This window comes from Fundulus heteroclitus, unplaced genomic scaffold (assembly GCF_011125445.2).
Source record: "Fundulus heteroclitus isolate FHET01 unplaced genomic scaffold, MU-UCD_Fhet_4.1 scaffold_142, whole genome shotgun sequence".
Lineage (NCBI taxonomy): Eukaryota > Metazoa > Chordata > Actinopteri > Cyprinodontiformes > Fundulidae > Fundulus > Fundulus heteroclitus.
The window spans coordinates 371,965-390,270 of NW_023396554.1; the positions used below are offsets into that span (position 1 = coordinate 371,965).

The 18,306-nt window shown below is 38.4% G+C and overlaps 1 protein-coding gene across 1 annotated transcript in view; it reads right to left on the reverse strand.

Annotated features, from left to right (window-relative positions):
• Positions 1–6,482: 6,482 nt before the first annotated feature.
• LOC105922190 (CUGBP Elav-like family member 1) overlaps positions 6,483–18,306 on the reverse strand; it is a gene marked incomplete at its 3' end in the record, with an annotated part of 75,746 nt that continues 63,922 nt past the window's right edge. Inside the window, exons 4-5 of the mRNA XM_036129154.1 lie at positions 10,870–10,918; positions 6,483–6,643 (exon numbers count right to left, since the gene is read on the reverse strand). Of these exons, the coding sequence (XP_035985047.1) occupies positions 6,483–6,643; positions 10,870–10,918 (210 nt within the window). The remainder of the gene's footprint in view (positions 6,644–10,869; positions 10,919–18,306) is intronic.

Sequence of the window (18,306 nt, forward strand, 5' to 3'; positions counted from 1 at the left end):
GTCATATCTCCTGATCTATAAATGGTAGAGACGTAATTTTTTCTGCGTTTAGTTCGTAACGGATAGGGGAAGAAGAAAAGCTATCGTTTTTTGCTGGAAAAAGTTTAATAAAGGCGTAAAAAATTATGATCTAAAGGCGGTTTTTACGGATTTTCAGAAATCCTCTGAAAAGGGTCCCGAACAAATCGCTGTAACTCAAAAAGTATAAGAGATATCAAAATAATTGTTTCACCATGAGTATCAGCAGGCTTTTGAGGACCATTAAGCTCATTTTTATGTTTGTACAAGAATCGGTGTAGGCACAGCGACGATGTAAAAAGGTGGATGATGTGGGAAAATGCAGCTCCAAAGCATTTTTAGGAATTTGCACATTCGCTACTCCCGAACAAATTGTTCCTGCGGAAAAACCGTAACAGTTATCCACAAAATTCCTTTTTTGTGAGTGCCAGAAGGGTTGGGACATTCATGTGTGAAAGTCTCATGTCTGTACATAAAACGGTTTAGGAGTAGCGACGATGCGAAAACATGGGATGTTTTGGATTTTCAAACGTCATTTTTCAAAACCGCTCCATAGGAAATGAATGGAGGAGGTTTCGGGTTTGTGTCGGTCTGAGGTGATTTGCGAAAAATCTATAAATCCCACACCAATGATGGTTACATTTTCCGAATCCAGACAAAAATTCCTACGTTTTAATGTATAATTTATGTGGATAGGGTGAAAATTGAGCGAGTGAGAAGAAGTTGTTCGGAGAAGAAGAATTTTTTTAATTTCTAGAGTGCGCACTCTAAAAGAGCGTCCTTGACGACCATAGCAACGCATGTTATTTGCTGAATTTCTTGAAAAGCCAAAATTATTTTAAATTACGAAAGTGATGAAAGATATGAAAAAGCTGAAACATACCATAATAGCCAAAAGATATCACTACATCTTAAAAGTTGAATGGCGTTTATAGCTGAAAGTATGCTGAAGCAGTAAGCTGTCAAAAAGCTGAAATTTTTCTAGAATTTGAAGGATTCTCCATTCAATTTCAATGAGAGAAAAAAACGCACAAAAAGTTAAATATTTTAATATTATAAAAGTTATAATTACAAAAAGACATAGCAGTAATGTCGTGAACGAGCTGAACGTTTTGATACGAAAATTGTTTAAATCGGTTGAAGTATGCAGGAGTAGTTAGATGCCGAAAAACGTATGAAATAATAATCAAGACCTGAAGGAAGTTAATAAGTGAGAATGCTGTATAGCATTCTCACTGATAATTGTTTTGATTGTTGTAAAAAGTGTTCACTTCCAAAGTATGAATGAATTTCACCTTTGTATGCAACCCGGAACTTTTTCACTGAAATATGATGTTAGAATATGTACTACTGATAGAATTATTATTACTATGTCTACATATTTTATGTTATTTACTATTTTCATTGTATTTATCATATATATTTACTCTTTACTACTAAGAAGTTTTAAGGTTTTAGATCTCTCTCTTATAGTTGCAGAAGGCCTGCAGAAACCAGAGAAATATATTGTGACTATGATAAGTGTTTTTATGAACTCTATTCAGCCATCTGGAGTGCTGCACTGTGTGAACTGCTTGGTTTTATCTCGAAGGTCACAGTTATTTTGCTTATCCCTACCCCTTAGCTTGACAATGGAACCAGGGATTCCCTTTCCTAATAAATAGAGAGGGGGCGACGGATTTGCTTCAGATCGGATTTGGACATCTGTATTAAGCATCTCCGTTCGATCTCCTTGCAAGATTATTTGAAAACCAATCTCATTGTTGTCTCTCCTTCTTGTGTTGTTAATGAATGTTTTAGGTGTTTGAACCTGACAACTACATTTTTATATAACAAATGTTTTCTTCTTATAATAGTTGTTTTTTCTCATCAAACTTTGCATGTTCTGTATTGAAGTGTATTTCTGAGTCGCATTATGCAACTAAGTTTGTAAGTTAACTTCGAGCTGGGGAATGGAGAACTTTTAGAGCCAGTGCTGCACTTTATTTCAGAATTCAAAGAGTGTAAAGATTATTTTTGCTATTTAATCAAATAATGCATTGGCAACAGTTTGAGGGATCCATGAACCTGCTATGCAGGCGCAGACAAGAATGTATATTTTCCAAATTTGAAACAGAAATAAGAGTCCCACCCACTGCAAATGTCTACTGAAGATATTTGGTGTTGAAAAAGCAACAGAGGTTCTTACCACGGCTGAGTCCATTGGGGCCTCGAAGTACCCGACATTCTTCTATCTGTCCATATGGTGAGAACATCAGTCGTATGTCGTTTTCATTACACTTCTTGGAGATCATTCCAATAAAAAGTTTTCTGTCCTCTACTGCTGAATACAAACAATACATCATTAGAACTATCTGAACAGTGTGACACTAAATTCAATATGCAAATGAATTATTAAAAATTATACTTCTGTAAGAAAATCCTAGTTAGTAAATGAAACACACATTTTCAAATGTTCTAAAAAAAGGACAATATATTCGACCACAAGGTATACCAAAACATAGCACAAAAAGTAAGAAAGTAACTTTTGCTTCATTGCAAAACTAGATTTAATGGCCAAGTTTGCACATACAAGGAATTTAACTTTGGTTTCAGATGCTCTCAGTGTACAGACATTTAAATATAAATATACCACAGAATATACCAAAGAATATTCACCAACATAAATATACCAGCATTTATTTTAGAATAGAAGACTAGTTAGAATAAGTCAATATGCACTTACTCAATTAATTGGCTGATGAATCATTAAAAAGGTTTAATTCCTCTTAAATGTGTTACATTTCTAAGGAAAATCCATTGCAGATTGAGCAGCAGAGTTAAGTATTAGGATTGCACACATAAAAGACGAGCCAATCCCTTTTTGCCAATGACAAACAGTTTTTGGTGGTGGTGATGTTTATGGTGTAGGTTAGTTTCTTCTTCAATACAAGAACAAAGCTTGTCATGAGTCACAAGTTTGATGCAAATAGATGTTGAGACAAGATTCTGCAATCAATGACAATCCCATATGTTCACTTTGGGGGACCAAAATCTATTTTACAAGATATCAACACTTGACCCCAAAGGGCTAGGTTTATCAGGGACCACTTCCATAACTTGCAAGTGGACAGGATGGAATGGCCTGTCTGTAGTCCTGGTTTTACCCCCACTGAACACTTGTGAGATTGGTTTTGGAGTGCTGTTTGTAACCCAGTAGAGAAAACTTAATTTTTCTCTCCTGATATTTATATTCATGTACTCACACTCTTTTATTTTAGAAGAAAACTTTTATTTTGAAAAGAGGAAATGTGATTATCATTTTCGGCCCTTACTTGCGGTTTTGTGATCTGCTACACTTTGGAAATGAACAAGGCATGCCATTATATACGGCATGCTGAACTTTGTGAGTCATTTTGTTGATAAGAGCGCAAGCTAGTGGCTGTCTGGTGAGTTTGAATGCAAACAATTATTGTAAATAAGTCATTGCACTTTCCAGAAGATAATTTGAAATATTTGTCATGCTAGGTTGATGGCAGCACCAGCAGAGATCGCAGGGTGTCCATTGTGCGTTCGTGTTGAAAGCTCATTTTGGTGAGTTAAGACCACTTGCTTTCTGAAGAAGCTATGTTGGCGTCATGCTAAATTAAATTTACATTTTGCTACCGCTAATTCATGGATGGGTTTTGTTATGTTAAAATCCCTGAATATCTTATTTCTGTTAAGATGTGGTTTTACCAAAGTATATTTAAGTTTAGGAACAAAGAAGAGGGAAAAAAACTGAACTTTGACGTGACTGATGACTAAAACTGAAATATACTGAGCTCAAAGGGAGAGGGGTTTTTGATTTTTTAATATACTGGTTTGCTATTAATTGTCATGACTGAGCGGGCAGCGCCGAGCGGCTTTCTGCCGGTCTGCCCTTTTTTCCTCTCTCCTTTCTCCACAAAAGATTGTATTTGGCAGGTGGGAGTGGTTATAAAGGAACTTTACTTTACACTTGGCACATATATTTTATCCATTTTAAGTTATTCATCATCTTCAGGAGTTTCTCCGGCATCAGCAGTTTTGAGCAAAACCTTATTAGAGAAGTCTGGACTAGATACCAACTCTCGATCACAGGCCTATCTCAAAAACATATTCTTTGACAAAAGGTGTTTGAGAAAGTGGTCTTAAAGCAGCTCATCCAGTATTTAATGGCAAATTATCTGTTGGAGCCTTTTCAATCTGATTTTAGGGCGAATGTTTCCACTGAGACAGCGTTGACAACAGTGGTTCACGACTTATTAAATATCAACTCTGAGTGTGCTTTAGGTCTCTTGTTGTTGGACCTTATTGCTACCTTTGACACGGCCAATTATTGCATCTTGTTTGACAGACTTCATCATTATTTCTGCATCTCAGACAAGATGCTGATGTCACTCAAATCCTATTTTTCTGGCAGAACTTAAATTGTTTTGGGTGATAATGTTTTGACTGAGCCTTGTGCAGTCAGGAATAAAGTTCCACAACATTCTGTTTTGGGTCCCCTGCTTTTTTCAATATAATTAAATTGTATTTATATATCACCAATTCACAACACATGTCATCTCAAGCCACTTTACAAAGTCAAATTCAATCAAATTCCCAAGGTTACACACAGTGATATATTATTTGCTGCTGCTCCTCCTATTAGTAGTTGTAGTAGTCCTATTAGTGGACCAAGGTTAACTGATTTTGAGCTACTTTCTTTGTCTAATCCAGGGGTGTCAAACTCATTTTGGTTGAGGGGCCGCATACAGCTTAATCTGATCTCAAGAGGGCCACACGAGTTAACTCATTGCAAGATTAAATAGAACTAATAAATGTGGACTTGTTGTTGATTTTTATATTAAATTAATTTTACTTTTACACAATATATCATGAATAACTTCAGCGTTTTTAAGAAATGTATGTACAATTTCAACAATACTTTTACTCAGTTAAACATTTACTTGTGCATTATGCATAAGAACTGATCACAGTGATTATACAATGTTAAAAAATATGTATTCAGATTTTTAGGAACTTAAAAACACTGTCCTACATGACAAAATACATCAAACAGATAAAAATTAAGAAATGATTAAACTTTTTTCACACCTGAAGCTTAATCTGCTAATTAAAACACAGCGCCTCTTGTGGACAATATAGGAACTGCATATTTTCAATTAAACGAAGTACATGTTTTTTTCAATAATTGTTTTATCATTCTCTTCCTTTTATCTCCTCTTTCTTTCACCTTTTGTTTTTTTTCTTCTTGTTCTTCCTTTCCTCTCCTACTTTCCCATTGTAGTGTCCATATCATTTGAGATAATCCCCGCAAGAATCATAATAAAACTATTCACATTCATAAATCAAGTGGAGCACTATGGCAAAAGCAGTACTGCTCCACTTGTGAAAGTCAAATCTGATGAGCTCTTTTTGGCATTAAGACAACAATTCTTATTGCCAAATTGCCAGACAGGACACTGCAAAAAAAAAAATATATATATATATATATATTTTAATAATGATAATTCATTTAGCCATAGGGCCGGACTAAATTGTTCGGCGGGCCGGATCCGGCCCACGGGCCGTATGTTTGACACCCCTGGTCTAATCTGTCGAAGATTTTTTTATCATCATGCTCAACAACCTGTTCCTTGAATCCACTTCTGTCGTGAGTTATAAAGGAACTTCAGTTTATATACTTGATCACAGGCCTATCTCAAAAAATTCTTTTTGACAAAAGGTGTTTGAGAAAGTGGTCTTAAAGCAGCTCATCCAGTACTTAAAGGCATACTATGCAACATTTTTCAGTTAATTAATGTGTTCCATACCGTTTTGGATGATTAAATGAGTCATTTCAGGTCGAACAAAGGTTTTCTCGGCCGCCCTGGGGGTCTGTGGGGGAAATACCGCACTTGCAATTGCAAGAGCTCTCGGGCCGCACCCACAGAAGTCTCGCTTTACGGCGAGAACTCCATGTGTTTTTGCCCTGCCATTCACTATATGCACCGCGAAAGCAACAACAAAGAACCGCGTGTTAACGTCAAATAAACATGCAAGCATATTGAGTTTTAATATTATTATTATTATTTTTTTTTTTTTATGTTGGCGAGACGCTACCGCGGCGGCTGCGGCTTGGCGAGGCGGTCGCGAGGCGGTCGCAACCGGGGTTGTATACTATGCAACCCCGGTTGCGTAGTATACCTTTAAAGGTGTACTATGCAACCCGGGTTGATTTTTCAGCGAGGCTCCCCCCAGAGGGCAAAAGTAAAAGTGCACTGTCGTAAAGATGCTCAGCTGTTCTCCTGGTTTCTCCGTCAAGCCAGGCGGGTTGTTTTGAGCTTAGCAGACAGGCGAACGCAACAAAAGGTCGAAAAAATGGCAGTACAAACAATGACTAACACACTGAAAGTATGAACATGCACAGAGAGAGAGAGAAACCATTACAATGTTACTTACAATCGCATCAGCAGAAACGCGAGGTCCGCGTCAGCCTTGCAGCCTTCTTTTTCTTTTAGCTCTTGCCAGAGCCATAGAGAGAAAGAGTTGCGACACTCGTTGATGTCACCGCCAGGGCAGTCACTTGGTTCGTGTAAACCGCTATAGTTCCAAAACATACGCTGGCTTTCATGTTCTTCTATGGGACAGACAGCAGCGATTGCGTTATTTAACGGTAAATACATATAAACATACACCCTACTACTTTTTCAGCTGTTATTGGTGGCAAAAAGCATACAACGGAGTCCAATGGGAGTGTCGCAACTCTTTCTCTCTATGGCTCTTGCCATTCGGAAAAAGCTTGGCCGATGTTCACCCGTGTACGACTCCTCTCTCTGTCCAGAACCCTTTTCCTCTTTCTTGCCTGCTCTGAAATGTGCTTTTGCTGTTTTCTCGCTGGTTCCGCCATGATAACTTGTAGGCTGCTGCTACCTCCGTTTGGCTGACGTCACTTCCTGTTTGCGGTAAGGCGTATTGTATCACTTCCTGTTTTCACTGCATGAGCAACGGTTTGTTGCTTCAGATTCTCTCGCTTTTATCTTTAATCTTTTTGCTGTAACATCTGTTTCTAACACATAAGCACTTTTAAAACATTTTCTGTTGCTGCACATCACGCTTGGGAACTCCTCGTGTTTCACGGTTTGCTCTCTTGGCGTGGTAGAAGGGCGCTAGCCTAGCTTTAGCCTAGCCTAGCTTTAGCTCCACAATGGCTTCCTCTCCTACTATTACTTCAGCTTCTCCGTCTCTGACTAAGTCTCCCCTTATCTCCTGCTCTCTGTGTCAGATGTTTAGCTATTCCTCTGCCTCCTTTAGTGATAATGGTACTTGTAATAAATGTAGTGTTTTTGTAGCTTTGGAGACGAGGGTGTCAGAATTAGAGTCCCGGCTCCGTGCTATGGAAAGACCAGCTGATAGCCCCCCCTCTGCTAGCGCGGAGCCACATAGACCTAGCGTTAGTTCACTTAGTGGTCCTCCAGAAGCACCCGAGCAGCCGGGTAAGCAGGCCGGCTGGGTGACAGTTCGTAGGAAGCATAGCTCTAGATTTCAGCCCCCAGTTCACCACCAACCCGTCTGCGTTTCAAACAAATTTTCCCCACTCAGCGACACACCCGCCGAGAAGCCGACCCTGATTATTGGGAGCTCAATAGTCAGAAACGTGGCACTAGAGACACCAGGGACCATAGTTAAATGCCTGCCAGGGGCCAGAACGGGCGACATAGAATCTTACCTAAAACTGCTGGCTAAGGATAAGCGTAAATACAGTAAGATTGTTATTCACGCTGGCGTGAAGCTAATCTCTGTGGCTATTTGCTGGTTTTTCAACAGCACAGAGCTGGGCCTCCAATTCTGACACCCTCGCCTCCAAAGCTACAAAAACACTACATTTATTACATGTACCATTATCACTAAAGGAAGCAGAGGAATAACTAAGCATCAGACACAGAGATCAGGAGAAAGGGGAAGACTTAGACAGAGAAAGAGAAGCTAAATAGGCCGTGGGGCATGCCTTGAAATTGTTCACTTTTACTAAACATATCAAAAAACTATGCAATTTTCACAATAGTTATAGTTCATGGTATGTTTATTCCAAAAACAAAATGTTCCAGATACAGAAGTTGCACATTAGATAGGAGACCTCAAAAGTTGTTTTTGGACCAACCATTTTCTGCCATGTTTTCTGTTGACTCAGTTCCTACTTTGGTCACATTGCCGCTGTTTTCCAAGATGGCAGCCCCCATTAAAATGCTGCATACACTTGTTACCAAATGAAAAAGGACAATTAACATCACTATTAGAGGCAAATTTTCGAAAAATAAGTGATTGTACGAAAGAATGGTTATCCTTGGAAGGGATTTGTCACAATGTGGCAAAAGATTTTGGCAGTGACTGTGATAAATTGCTTGCTGATGCTGACCACACACACTACCACTACCGGCAGTACAGAAAACCCATTGGCCTGTCTCCTGTGCATGAAAAAACACTGTTATGGATATCACAGACGCTGTTACATGAAATATACTGATGTTACAAGGATAAAAGCTAGTCAAGTGCGTTTATTGAAGAGAGCCCAGCACGCCCAAGAAAATCCAGGTAAGCCTAATGAATGTACTGCTGCTCTGCTCTGAGTGAGACTGATAAATTTATGATAACTGACAACTTAATATAACACGTCACAGCACAGTTGAGATGCTGCGATACCACATTTTGTTCTTTTCAATTGATTATGGCAAAATCAGACATGTTCTTTCAAGCTGTACAATTTATGGCCCAATTTATAGGTGATCAAAAGATGCCCAAGCAGTTCAAGAAGTATTTGTCTTCTGAAAAAAATAAGGAAAGTCTAGTGGAATACATGTTCACTGTATGGTCAAAATGTTCCCCAAAAAAGTTAGGGAGTACCAGCGTCTTCATCACTTGTGGCCATGAATGCCACTCTCTGCTGTCCAAAGATGGTGCCCTTGTGGTACAGGAAGTCACAGCTCTTAAAGCAGATCACGAAGAGGCTGACACAAGGATGATCCTCCATGCCTCTTACACATCTGATAGCTATGACAATGTTGTGATTAGAAGTTCTGACACAGATGAATTCATGCATTGCTTCAGCCCACAGATTGAAAGCTGACTTGTTTGTGCATGCTGGCCCATGGTCAGACTCCAGGACCATACTTTTGTCGTCTATTGCCAATGAACTGGGAAGTGATATCTGTGATGGTCTGATTGGCCTGCACTGTTTTACAGGCTGTCATTCTGTCAGTGCTTTGAAAGGAAAAGAAAAGGTGAAAGCTTTCAAACTCGTGATTAGCAGTAAAGAGTATATAGATGTGTTCCAAAATATTGGAAAGAACTGGAGCTTAGATAACATGAACATGATAGCCCTCCAGTCATTCGTCTGTGCTCTGTACAACAAACATGTGTTGACTTCTGTCAATGATGCAAGATACGAAATCTTCCAACGGTCATACAAGACTGGTGTCACACTCCCTCCAAACCAGGACTCTCTGACATGTCACACTTTGCGTGCTAACTATCAGGCTGCCATACACCGCCACTGTTTTCAGAGGAAAATTGATGCTCCTCGCCTAGTTAACAACGGCTGGGTTCTGAATGAAGAAAATGCTCTGGATATTGTATGGAATACTCAGCCTGTTGCCCCTGACTCTGTCATGAATCTTATAGCCTGCTTATGTAAGAAGATGTCTTGTATCCAGGGAAAGTGCTCCTGCAACATGAATGGGATGAAGTGTTCAGAACTGTGCAACTGTATAAGTTGTAAAAATGTCCAAGAAATAGCTGATGACTTGGGACTCACTGAAATAGACATCAGTGATGATGAAGACGATGATGTTAACTAGGCACTACATGTATATGTAGGTACATATTACGAGATGTTATCTTTACTAAAATTGGAATTGATAGACACTCCAATGGCAGCTCGAATTTGATATATATATATATATATATATATATATATATATATATATATATATATATATATATATATAGATGCCTCAATTAAAATGTTCTATTCATTGTATCTATGAATTTTTGAAATGTGTTAACTATATACATTTGGCTTGTAAAGGGTTAATGAGCTTATTGAACAACTGGAACATTCAATGTTTGGAATAGAAACCATCCATTTAACTATTCTTTCAGTTCATTTGATTATGAGGGGTTTGCAATAAGGAGGAGAGATAAAAAATATATATTTTTTTGATCCATCTGTCCATTAAAGGGTTAATAATCTGGTCTAATGATAAGAATATTTCACTTTTTGAAGGGAAACCTCCAGTATAAATCAGGAAACACTAAAATCTATTTTACATATCTATTTGTTTGGTTTGTAGACAGGTATGTTATAGTAAAGAGCAAAAATTGAGAATTAGCATTTTCACTCATGATTTGGCCCTCAAAGGGTTAATGTGCAACTTTAGCATCTGGAACATTGCATTTTTGGAATCAGCACCCTCAAATTACCTAAGATCAACTGTCCTTTTGTAGTTTTGTGATATGTTCAACAAAAGTCTTTTTCTAAGCAACTTTTTATGGCATGCCCCATGGCCTAAAAGGAAGTATAGGGAGGAAGGGAAGTAAAGCTAAAGATAGGCTAGGCTAGCGACCGCTCCCCACACACCAACTGCAATAGCCATTGTACAATCCTAAGAGGGCAGCACTAGGACAAAAATTGCAGAACTAAAAAAGTTCACATGAAATTGTAAAATAATTGCACGGTACGTTAAAGCGGTGCCCTTAGGTCGCATTTAAACAGTTTATCTTTTTTTTTTTTTTTTTATTTGGGGGGGTTAAGTCACACTTTAACAACAAGAGTCAGATAAGAAAGTTTGAAGGCTAGAAAATCCTTACCATTGCTTTTTTCACTGTCAGCTGGCTTCATCTGGATTGGGTGATGCATCTAAAAAAGTAATATAACAAATTGCTTATCACAAAGTAATATACAGTTTTCTTCAGTGGTTTTTCAAGGGATATAACAATGATTAATATAAAACTAAAATAACTTTCTGTAACACAACTATTTACACCTGAAAAAACTCACACAAACAGAAGAGGCAATTAAAGTGATTTTTTTGACAAATCAGTAAAAGTTCTTTGGTGCTCAGACTCTGGCAGAAGACGTGAAAACTGTGAACAGCCATGAGCTTGGATGTTAATTTTAGGATTAGAGAAGTCTTCCCCCCAGGGTCTGGACACTGGTGGTGGAGGCAAGATGAAAGAAAGAAGCCAGGAGGAGCCTGAGAGCGCAAAGGAGGTGGGGTGTAGGTGGATCAGAGCTAAGCTGAAGAGCAGGAGAATCCATGGATATAGAGCCTTGCAGGATGATTGGCTAAAGTATGATGAAGTCTTGGCTGGAGAACAGATGCATGACGAGAACGCAGGAAACAATGGGGTGAGTCTTCCAGTTATAATTTAAGTCTATCTATCTATCTATCTATCTATCTATCTATCTATCTATCTATCTATCTATCTATCTATCTGAGATTTTTAGCCTTTTTTGGATTATTAATAAACTAAAACATATCTGGTGGAAGCAGGCAGAGCAGGCTAATGTTATGGTATCTCTGGGGTTGTAACCAAGTGTAGCTATGCAACATTATTTGTTTAGATAAATGTTTTTATAAGTTTACATGGATTAGACTGATACTTAACCTGAAGTACAGCTCTTGTTTATTCTGTTCCTGACCCTGGATCACAGCCAGTGATTTAATGTTTAATAAATTATCCTCGGTCTGTAAGGTATTGTCTAGGAAATAACAGCCCAAACAGCTGATGTTAGGACAATATTTGAAAGGGTGATTTGAGCACTGGCATTCCTTTTTAACAGCAACACATACGGAAAAAAAATTGTGATAACTTCTCTTCAAGTCAGGGCAGTCAAAGGTAGCCGGTCAACGACGGCAAATCGCCGTCTATAGCAGCTTTAGTAAATTAGTAAATTGTCATCTATTCACCTAATCTGATCTGTTTTATATGGTGCTAGTAATTCAAATTCAACAACTTTTATGCAAATTTGTTCAAAAACTTGTTAAAACATGATAACATGTGAAAAAAATGTTTTAAGAATAATAATAAAAAAAACAAAGGTTGTTTTTGAAGAATTCATCATTCACTTTTTTTTTGCTTTTTATTCAATTTAAAACATGCACTCTAACTCTATTCTTTAAATAAACACCTGTCTTGAAAGCGTCCAAAATACATCAGGGAGACTATTTTTCAAAATTCTCCCCTTCGGGGCTCGGGCACCGGCATAAGTGCACCCTCCTACCTGATAGTGTGTGGCCTGCTACTGTAAAAAAGTTTGACTGTCAAGTATAACAATTTTTTAACAGAAATAAATGAACATCCAGAGAACAACACTATGGAATGTTTTTATCTGAATTAGCACTACATTTCAATCAATAAATCGTCTTTACTGGGCTAGTGAAACTTACCTAAACTACTAAGCAAATTTAAGAGGAAAAGAACCTAAGCTAAGGACATATTTACAAGAAACTATGTACACACACAAGAAACAAAAAGATAAATTAAAAAATTGTTGAAAACCATTATCAGAATGATTCAGTGAATCTTGCTTCACTGCAGATCCAAGTTAGAGGACCAAAGTTCATCCTAATTAATTAACACGCAAATTGATGACTTAAGAAACTAGAGGGCGCTGTAAGCAGTCGATCAACCGGAAATTTTGTGTTCGGGCACTTCCTATGGCCATTTTCTTTGTTAGCTTGACTTTACATTAAATTTACACAAAACACCATTTAATCGACATTAATTCACCCTATTAATGCTGTATTAATGCTTGTAGCACTATTGAAACAATGGTGGAGCCAATGAGAACAAACATTTTGTTTAAAACAACCCACGGCCGCCGCCGCCTCGCCAAGATAGCGCTGCGGGAAGCTTGATGTTCATACCTTCACTGTGTTAGTCATTGTTTGTACTGCCGTTTTTTCCACTTTTCGTTGCGTTCGCCTGTCTGCTAAGCTCAAAACAATCGCGCCTGGCTTGACGGAGAAACCAGAACAGCTGAGCATCTTTACGACAGTGCACTTATACTTTTGCCCTCTGGGGGGAGCCTCGCTGGAAAATCAACCCCGGTTGCATAGTATACCTTTAACTTTATGTAAAATAAACACATTTTTTATGTTTTGTTATAGATATTGTCATTCTAAAATCTATATAAATGCAAATGTGAATAAACAGGAAGAGTAGGAGAATAAAACAAAGTTTTAGATGCAGCTCACTGGTGGATTGTGCTTTTTTATAGAACAGGCTTGTGGGCACCCCATGTGGTCCTCTGGGGCTACTTGGTGTCTGTGGACACCATGTTTGTGACCCCTGTTTTAGATAGTCTTACAATTTTCCTTTTGAATAGAACATGTCAGTCTTTTTATATTAACCAAGCATGCATTTCTTTCCCTTGGTGACTGAGTTCTAATTTGGTGGATTTTCTCTAAAGCAGGGACCACAGTCAAAAAGGCAACGTGCTCCCTCATGTGGCCTAAGGATGAACTGCGTGTATATGATTCTTGAAAAGAGAAACCATATTAAATCAGTGACCCATAAAAAATTCATAACACGACCCTACTCTGGGTCAAGACCCCAACTTTGGGAATGAGTGACCTAGAGTGTCCTCCACCCGTGTTAGAATGGAAGCAGAACATGCAGCCCTACTGCAGGGCAACCCTGCAGCATGCTGCAGGGTTGAAGAAAAGGCAACAACTTAAGTTCCTGATCCTATGATCCTACTTTGGATGGTGCAGCTCTTCTTTCTAGGAATCTGGCCGGATTTATTAGTTCTCCTAAATGCTGACAACCCAGGGTCCAGACCAGGAAGCAGAGCTGTAGTTTAACACACCTCTCTGCAGCTTCTGTACTGTTACCCACCCATTATCCTATTGAGACGGTGTCTTTCCCACGACCAAAACTTAACAGATCAAAAACTGATCTAAAAGGAACAAATCATAAAAACCTAATAAAAATCAATATGGTTCACCTTGAACCTAAAAATAAAATAATAAAATGTGGTCTATTAAATATAAGGTCTCTCCCTCCAAAGACTTTGTTAGTTAATGAATTGATTTCTGATAATCAGATTGATTTGTTTTGTCTCACAGAAACCTGGCTACAAGAGGACTACGTTAGTATAAATGAGTCAACCCCCTCCAGTTATTCAAATTTCCACATTCCCAGATCTGTGGGAAGAGGAGGAGGAGTGGCAACTATCTTTCAGTCTGATTTATTAATTAGTCCCAGGCCAACTAATAATTACAGTTCTTTTGAACATTTAACCCTCAGTTTCCCTCATCCAAACTGCAAAGCAATAAAACCTCTTCTGTTTGTTGTTTTGTATCGTCCACCAGGCCCTTACACTCAGTTTTTGGATGAGTTGTCAGATTTCTTATCTGATTTGGTGTTAAATACTGATAAGGTTATTATAGTGGGTGATTTTAACATCCATGTTGACACTGAATGTGATAACCTTAGTGTAGCCTTTAAAACTATCCTAGATTCAATTGGTTTTGTTCAAAATGTGCATAAACCGACGCACTCTCGGCTCCATACTTTAGACCTTGTTCTGACATATGGCATTGATTGTGAAGAATTAACAGTATTCTCTCACAACCCTGTCCTGTCTGATCATTTTTTAATAACATTTGAGTTTAATCTAACTGAATTTTCCACCCCCAAAAGAGGGTTCCATTATAGTAGATTTTTATGGGATAATGCTGTATCAAAACTTAAAGAGTCTGTCCCCTTCTTAATATCCTCAGTATTGCAGAAATGCCCTGTAGATGGCAGCATTGCTGTTTCTTCCCATTCACAAATCGATACCTTTGCTAACAATGTGACTTCCTCATTGCGTTCTGCATTAGACAATGTAGCTCCCTTGAAAAAGAAGGTGATTATTCACAGGAAGCTGGCTCCTTGGTTTAATTCAGAGCTGCGTTCCTTGAAGCACAATGTTAGGAAATTGGAGAGAAAATGGCGCTCTACACACCAAGAGGAATCCTACTTAATCTGGAGGGACAGACTATTGTTGTATAACAAGACCCTCCGCAGAGTTAGAGTAGCATATTTTTCATCATTAATTGAAGAGAATAAAAATAATCCTAGATTTCTCTTTAGTACAGTTGCCAAACTTACCCAGAGCCACAGCTCTGTTGATCCATCCATTCCCTTAGCTCTTAGTAGTAATGATTTTATGGGATTCTTCATAAATAAAATTGATGCCATTAAAAATAAAATAATTGGCATCCTCCCAAACATGATTACCTCGTCCTCAGTAAGTGAGGCAGCATTGGAGGAATCTTTAGAATCTGCGCAGTGTTTGAACTGTTTAGAAGCAGTAGAGCTTTCTGAGCTATCTAAAATTTTAGCTTCATCTAAACCTTCTACCTGTATGTTAGACCCAATCCCAACCAAGTTGTTTAAGGACATATTCCCTTTGATCAGTGGCACTATTTTAGACATGATTAATCTATCCTTAGTAAATGGATATGTACCACAGGTTTTGAAAGTAGCTGTTATTAAACCTTTACTTAAGAAACCTTCTCTTGATCAAGATGAGTTAGTAAATTACAGACCTATATCTAATCTTCTTTTCTTATCTAAAATTCTTGAGAAAGTAGTTGCTAATCAACTTTGTGAACATTTACAAAGTAATGACCTACTTGAGGAGTTTCAGTCAGGCTTCAGAGCTCATCATAGCACTGAAACAGCTCTGCTGAAGGTCACTAATGATATTCTCATGGCCTCAGATAATGGACTTGTGTCTATACTTGTCCTGTTAGATCTCAGTGCTGCGTTTGATACAGTTGATCACAATATTCTCCTACAAAGACTTGAACATACTGTAGGGATTAAGGGGAAAGCATTAGGCTGGTTTAAATCTTATCTGTCAGACAGATTCCAATTTGTTCATGTTAATAATAAATCTTCCTCAAACTCTAGGGTCACCTGTGGAGTACCACAGGGTTCAGTCCTTGGACCAATTCTCTTTACTATATATATGCTTCCGATAGGCAAAATTATCAGACAGCATGGGATTAATTTCCACTGTTATGCTGATGATACTCAGCTATATTTATCCATAAATCCTGATGAATCCAATCAATTACTTCGACTGCAGTCATGTCTTGATGACATCAAAAGCTGGATGACTTTAAATTTCCTGCATCTAAATTCTGACAAGACCGAAGTTTTAATCTTTGGGCCAGAGTCCTCAAAAAATAAACTTCTTAACCAATCACTTAATCTGGGTGGCATTAACCTGGCCTCTGGTAATAAAGTAAAAAATCTTGGTGTTATTTTTGACCAAGACATGTCATTTAAATCCCATATTAAACAGGTTTCCAGAGTTTCCTTTTTTCACCTCCGGAATATCGCCAAAATTAGAAACATTCTGTCCAGGAGTGATGCGGAAAAACTGGTCCATGCATTTGTTACTTCAAGGCTGGACTATTGTAATTCTTTACTATCAGGAAGTCCACAAAATGCAGTTCAAAGCCTTCAGCTGATCCAAAATGCTGCAGCAAGAGTTCTGATGAAAATCAACAAGAGGGATCATATTTCTCCAATTTTAGCTTCCCTTCATTGGCTTCCTGTTAAATCAAGAATAGAATTTAAAATTCTTCTTCTAACGTATAAAGCCCTTAATAATCAAGCTCCATCATATATCAGAGCTCTGATTACCCCGTATGTTCCTAACAGAGCACTTCGCTCTCAGACTGCAGGTCTGCTGGTGGTTCCTAGAGTCTCTAAAAGTAGAATGGGAGGCAGATCCTTTAGCTATCAGGCTCCTCTCCTGTGGAACCAACTCCCAGTTTTGGTCCGTGAGGCAGACACCCTGTCTACTTTTAAGACTAGGCTTAAAACTTTTCTTTTTGACAAAAATTATAACTAGTGACTCATGTTACTCTCAGCTACCTTTATAGTTTTACTGCTATAGGCTTAGGTTACTGGAGTATATCAGGATCTAATTTTCTCACTATATTGAGTTCTACTGTTCTTCAATTATGCATTATGTGTTGTCATTTCTGCTTTAACTTTCTGTTCTCTCTCTTTTCTCTTCATAGTAGGTACACCTGGTCTGGCGTTCTGTTAACTGTGACATCATCCAGAGAAGACGGCTCACCTGCTACTACCATCTAATGTAGAACAGATTACTAGATCAATGTGTGCTCCTGTGCTTTTTTGTTTCTCTTGTTGTGTCTCTGTTCTGTCTTCTGTAACCCCAGTCGGTCGAGGCAGATGACCGTTCATACTGAGCCCGGTTCTGCCGGAGGTTTTTTTTTCCCGTTAATGGGTGGTTTTTCTTCCCACTGTCGCTTCATGCTTGCTCAGTATGAGGGATTGCAGCAAAGCCATGTACAATGCAGATGACTCTTCCTGTGGCTCTACGGTTCCCCAGGAGTGAATGCTGCTTGTCGGGACTTTGATGCAATCAACTGGTTTCCTTATATAGGAAATTTTTGACCAATCTGTATAATCTGACCCAATCTGTATAATATGATTGAACTTGACTTTGTAAAGTGCCTTGAGATGACATGTTTCATGATTTGGCGCTATATAAATAAAATTGAATTGAATTGAATTGAAGTGAGAGTTAGCCAGAGTTAAGGAAAATATTGAGCTTGAAACAGCAAGAGTTGAAGCTGAAAAGGAAGAGTAAAAGCTAGAGACTTTTTTAGCTGAAAGCAAAGCCAAGTGTTTAAAGAACATGAAAGATCTGAAGAGGGTCTGAGGAGTTGTGCATCCGTCCAAATATCACAGAGAGGTGTTAAGTGGGCTTGACTTTAATGTGGGGATTCATGTTAATTCAAAAGTGGGACACTCACAGATACCACAACTGTCTCATCCAGTCTCCCCTCCTGGACCTGTGTCCAGGTTAACATAAGTGATGATCTACTATCAGTCATGCAGAAACAGAATGTCATCACAGTTATTTGTGAAACAGCATAAATTGGCTCAGTTGCCCACAAGACATTCCTGTTTTTAAAGGTGATGCACTGCAATATACAGCTTTTATAAGAGCCTTCGAAGATGCAGTAGAGCAGAAGACTGATAATGATCAAGATACGTTGTATTTCACAGAAACTAATTTCAGTTGCATTTACATGGCTCCTAGCAGAGGTTACCGTGAGGCAAAATGGTTGCTGAATAAACATTACAAAGATGAGATAAGGATCACAAATGCCTTCATGGACAAATTTCTCAAATGGCCACAAGTGAAGTCTGATGATGGGAAAGCTTTAAGTGCTTATGCTATGTTTCTGACAGGATGTC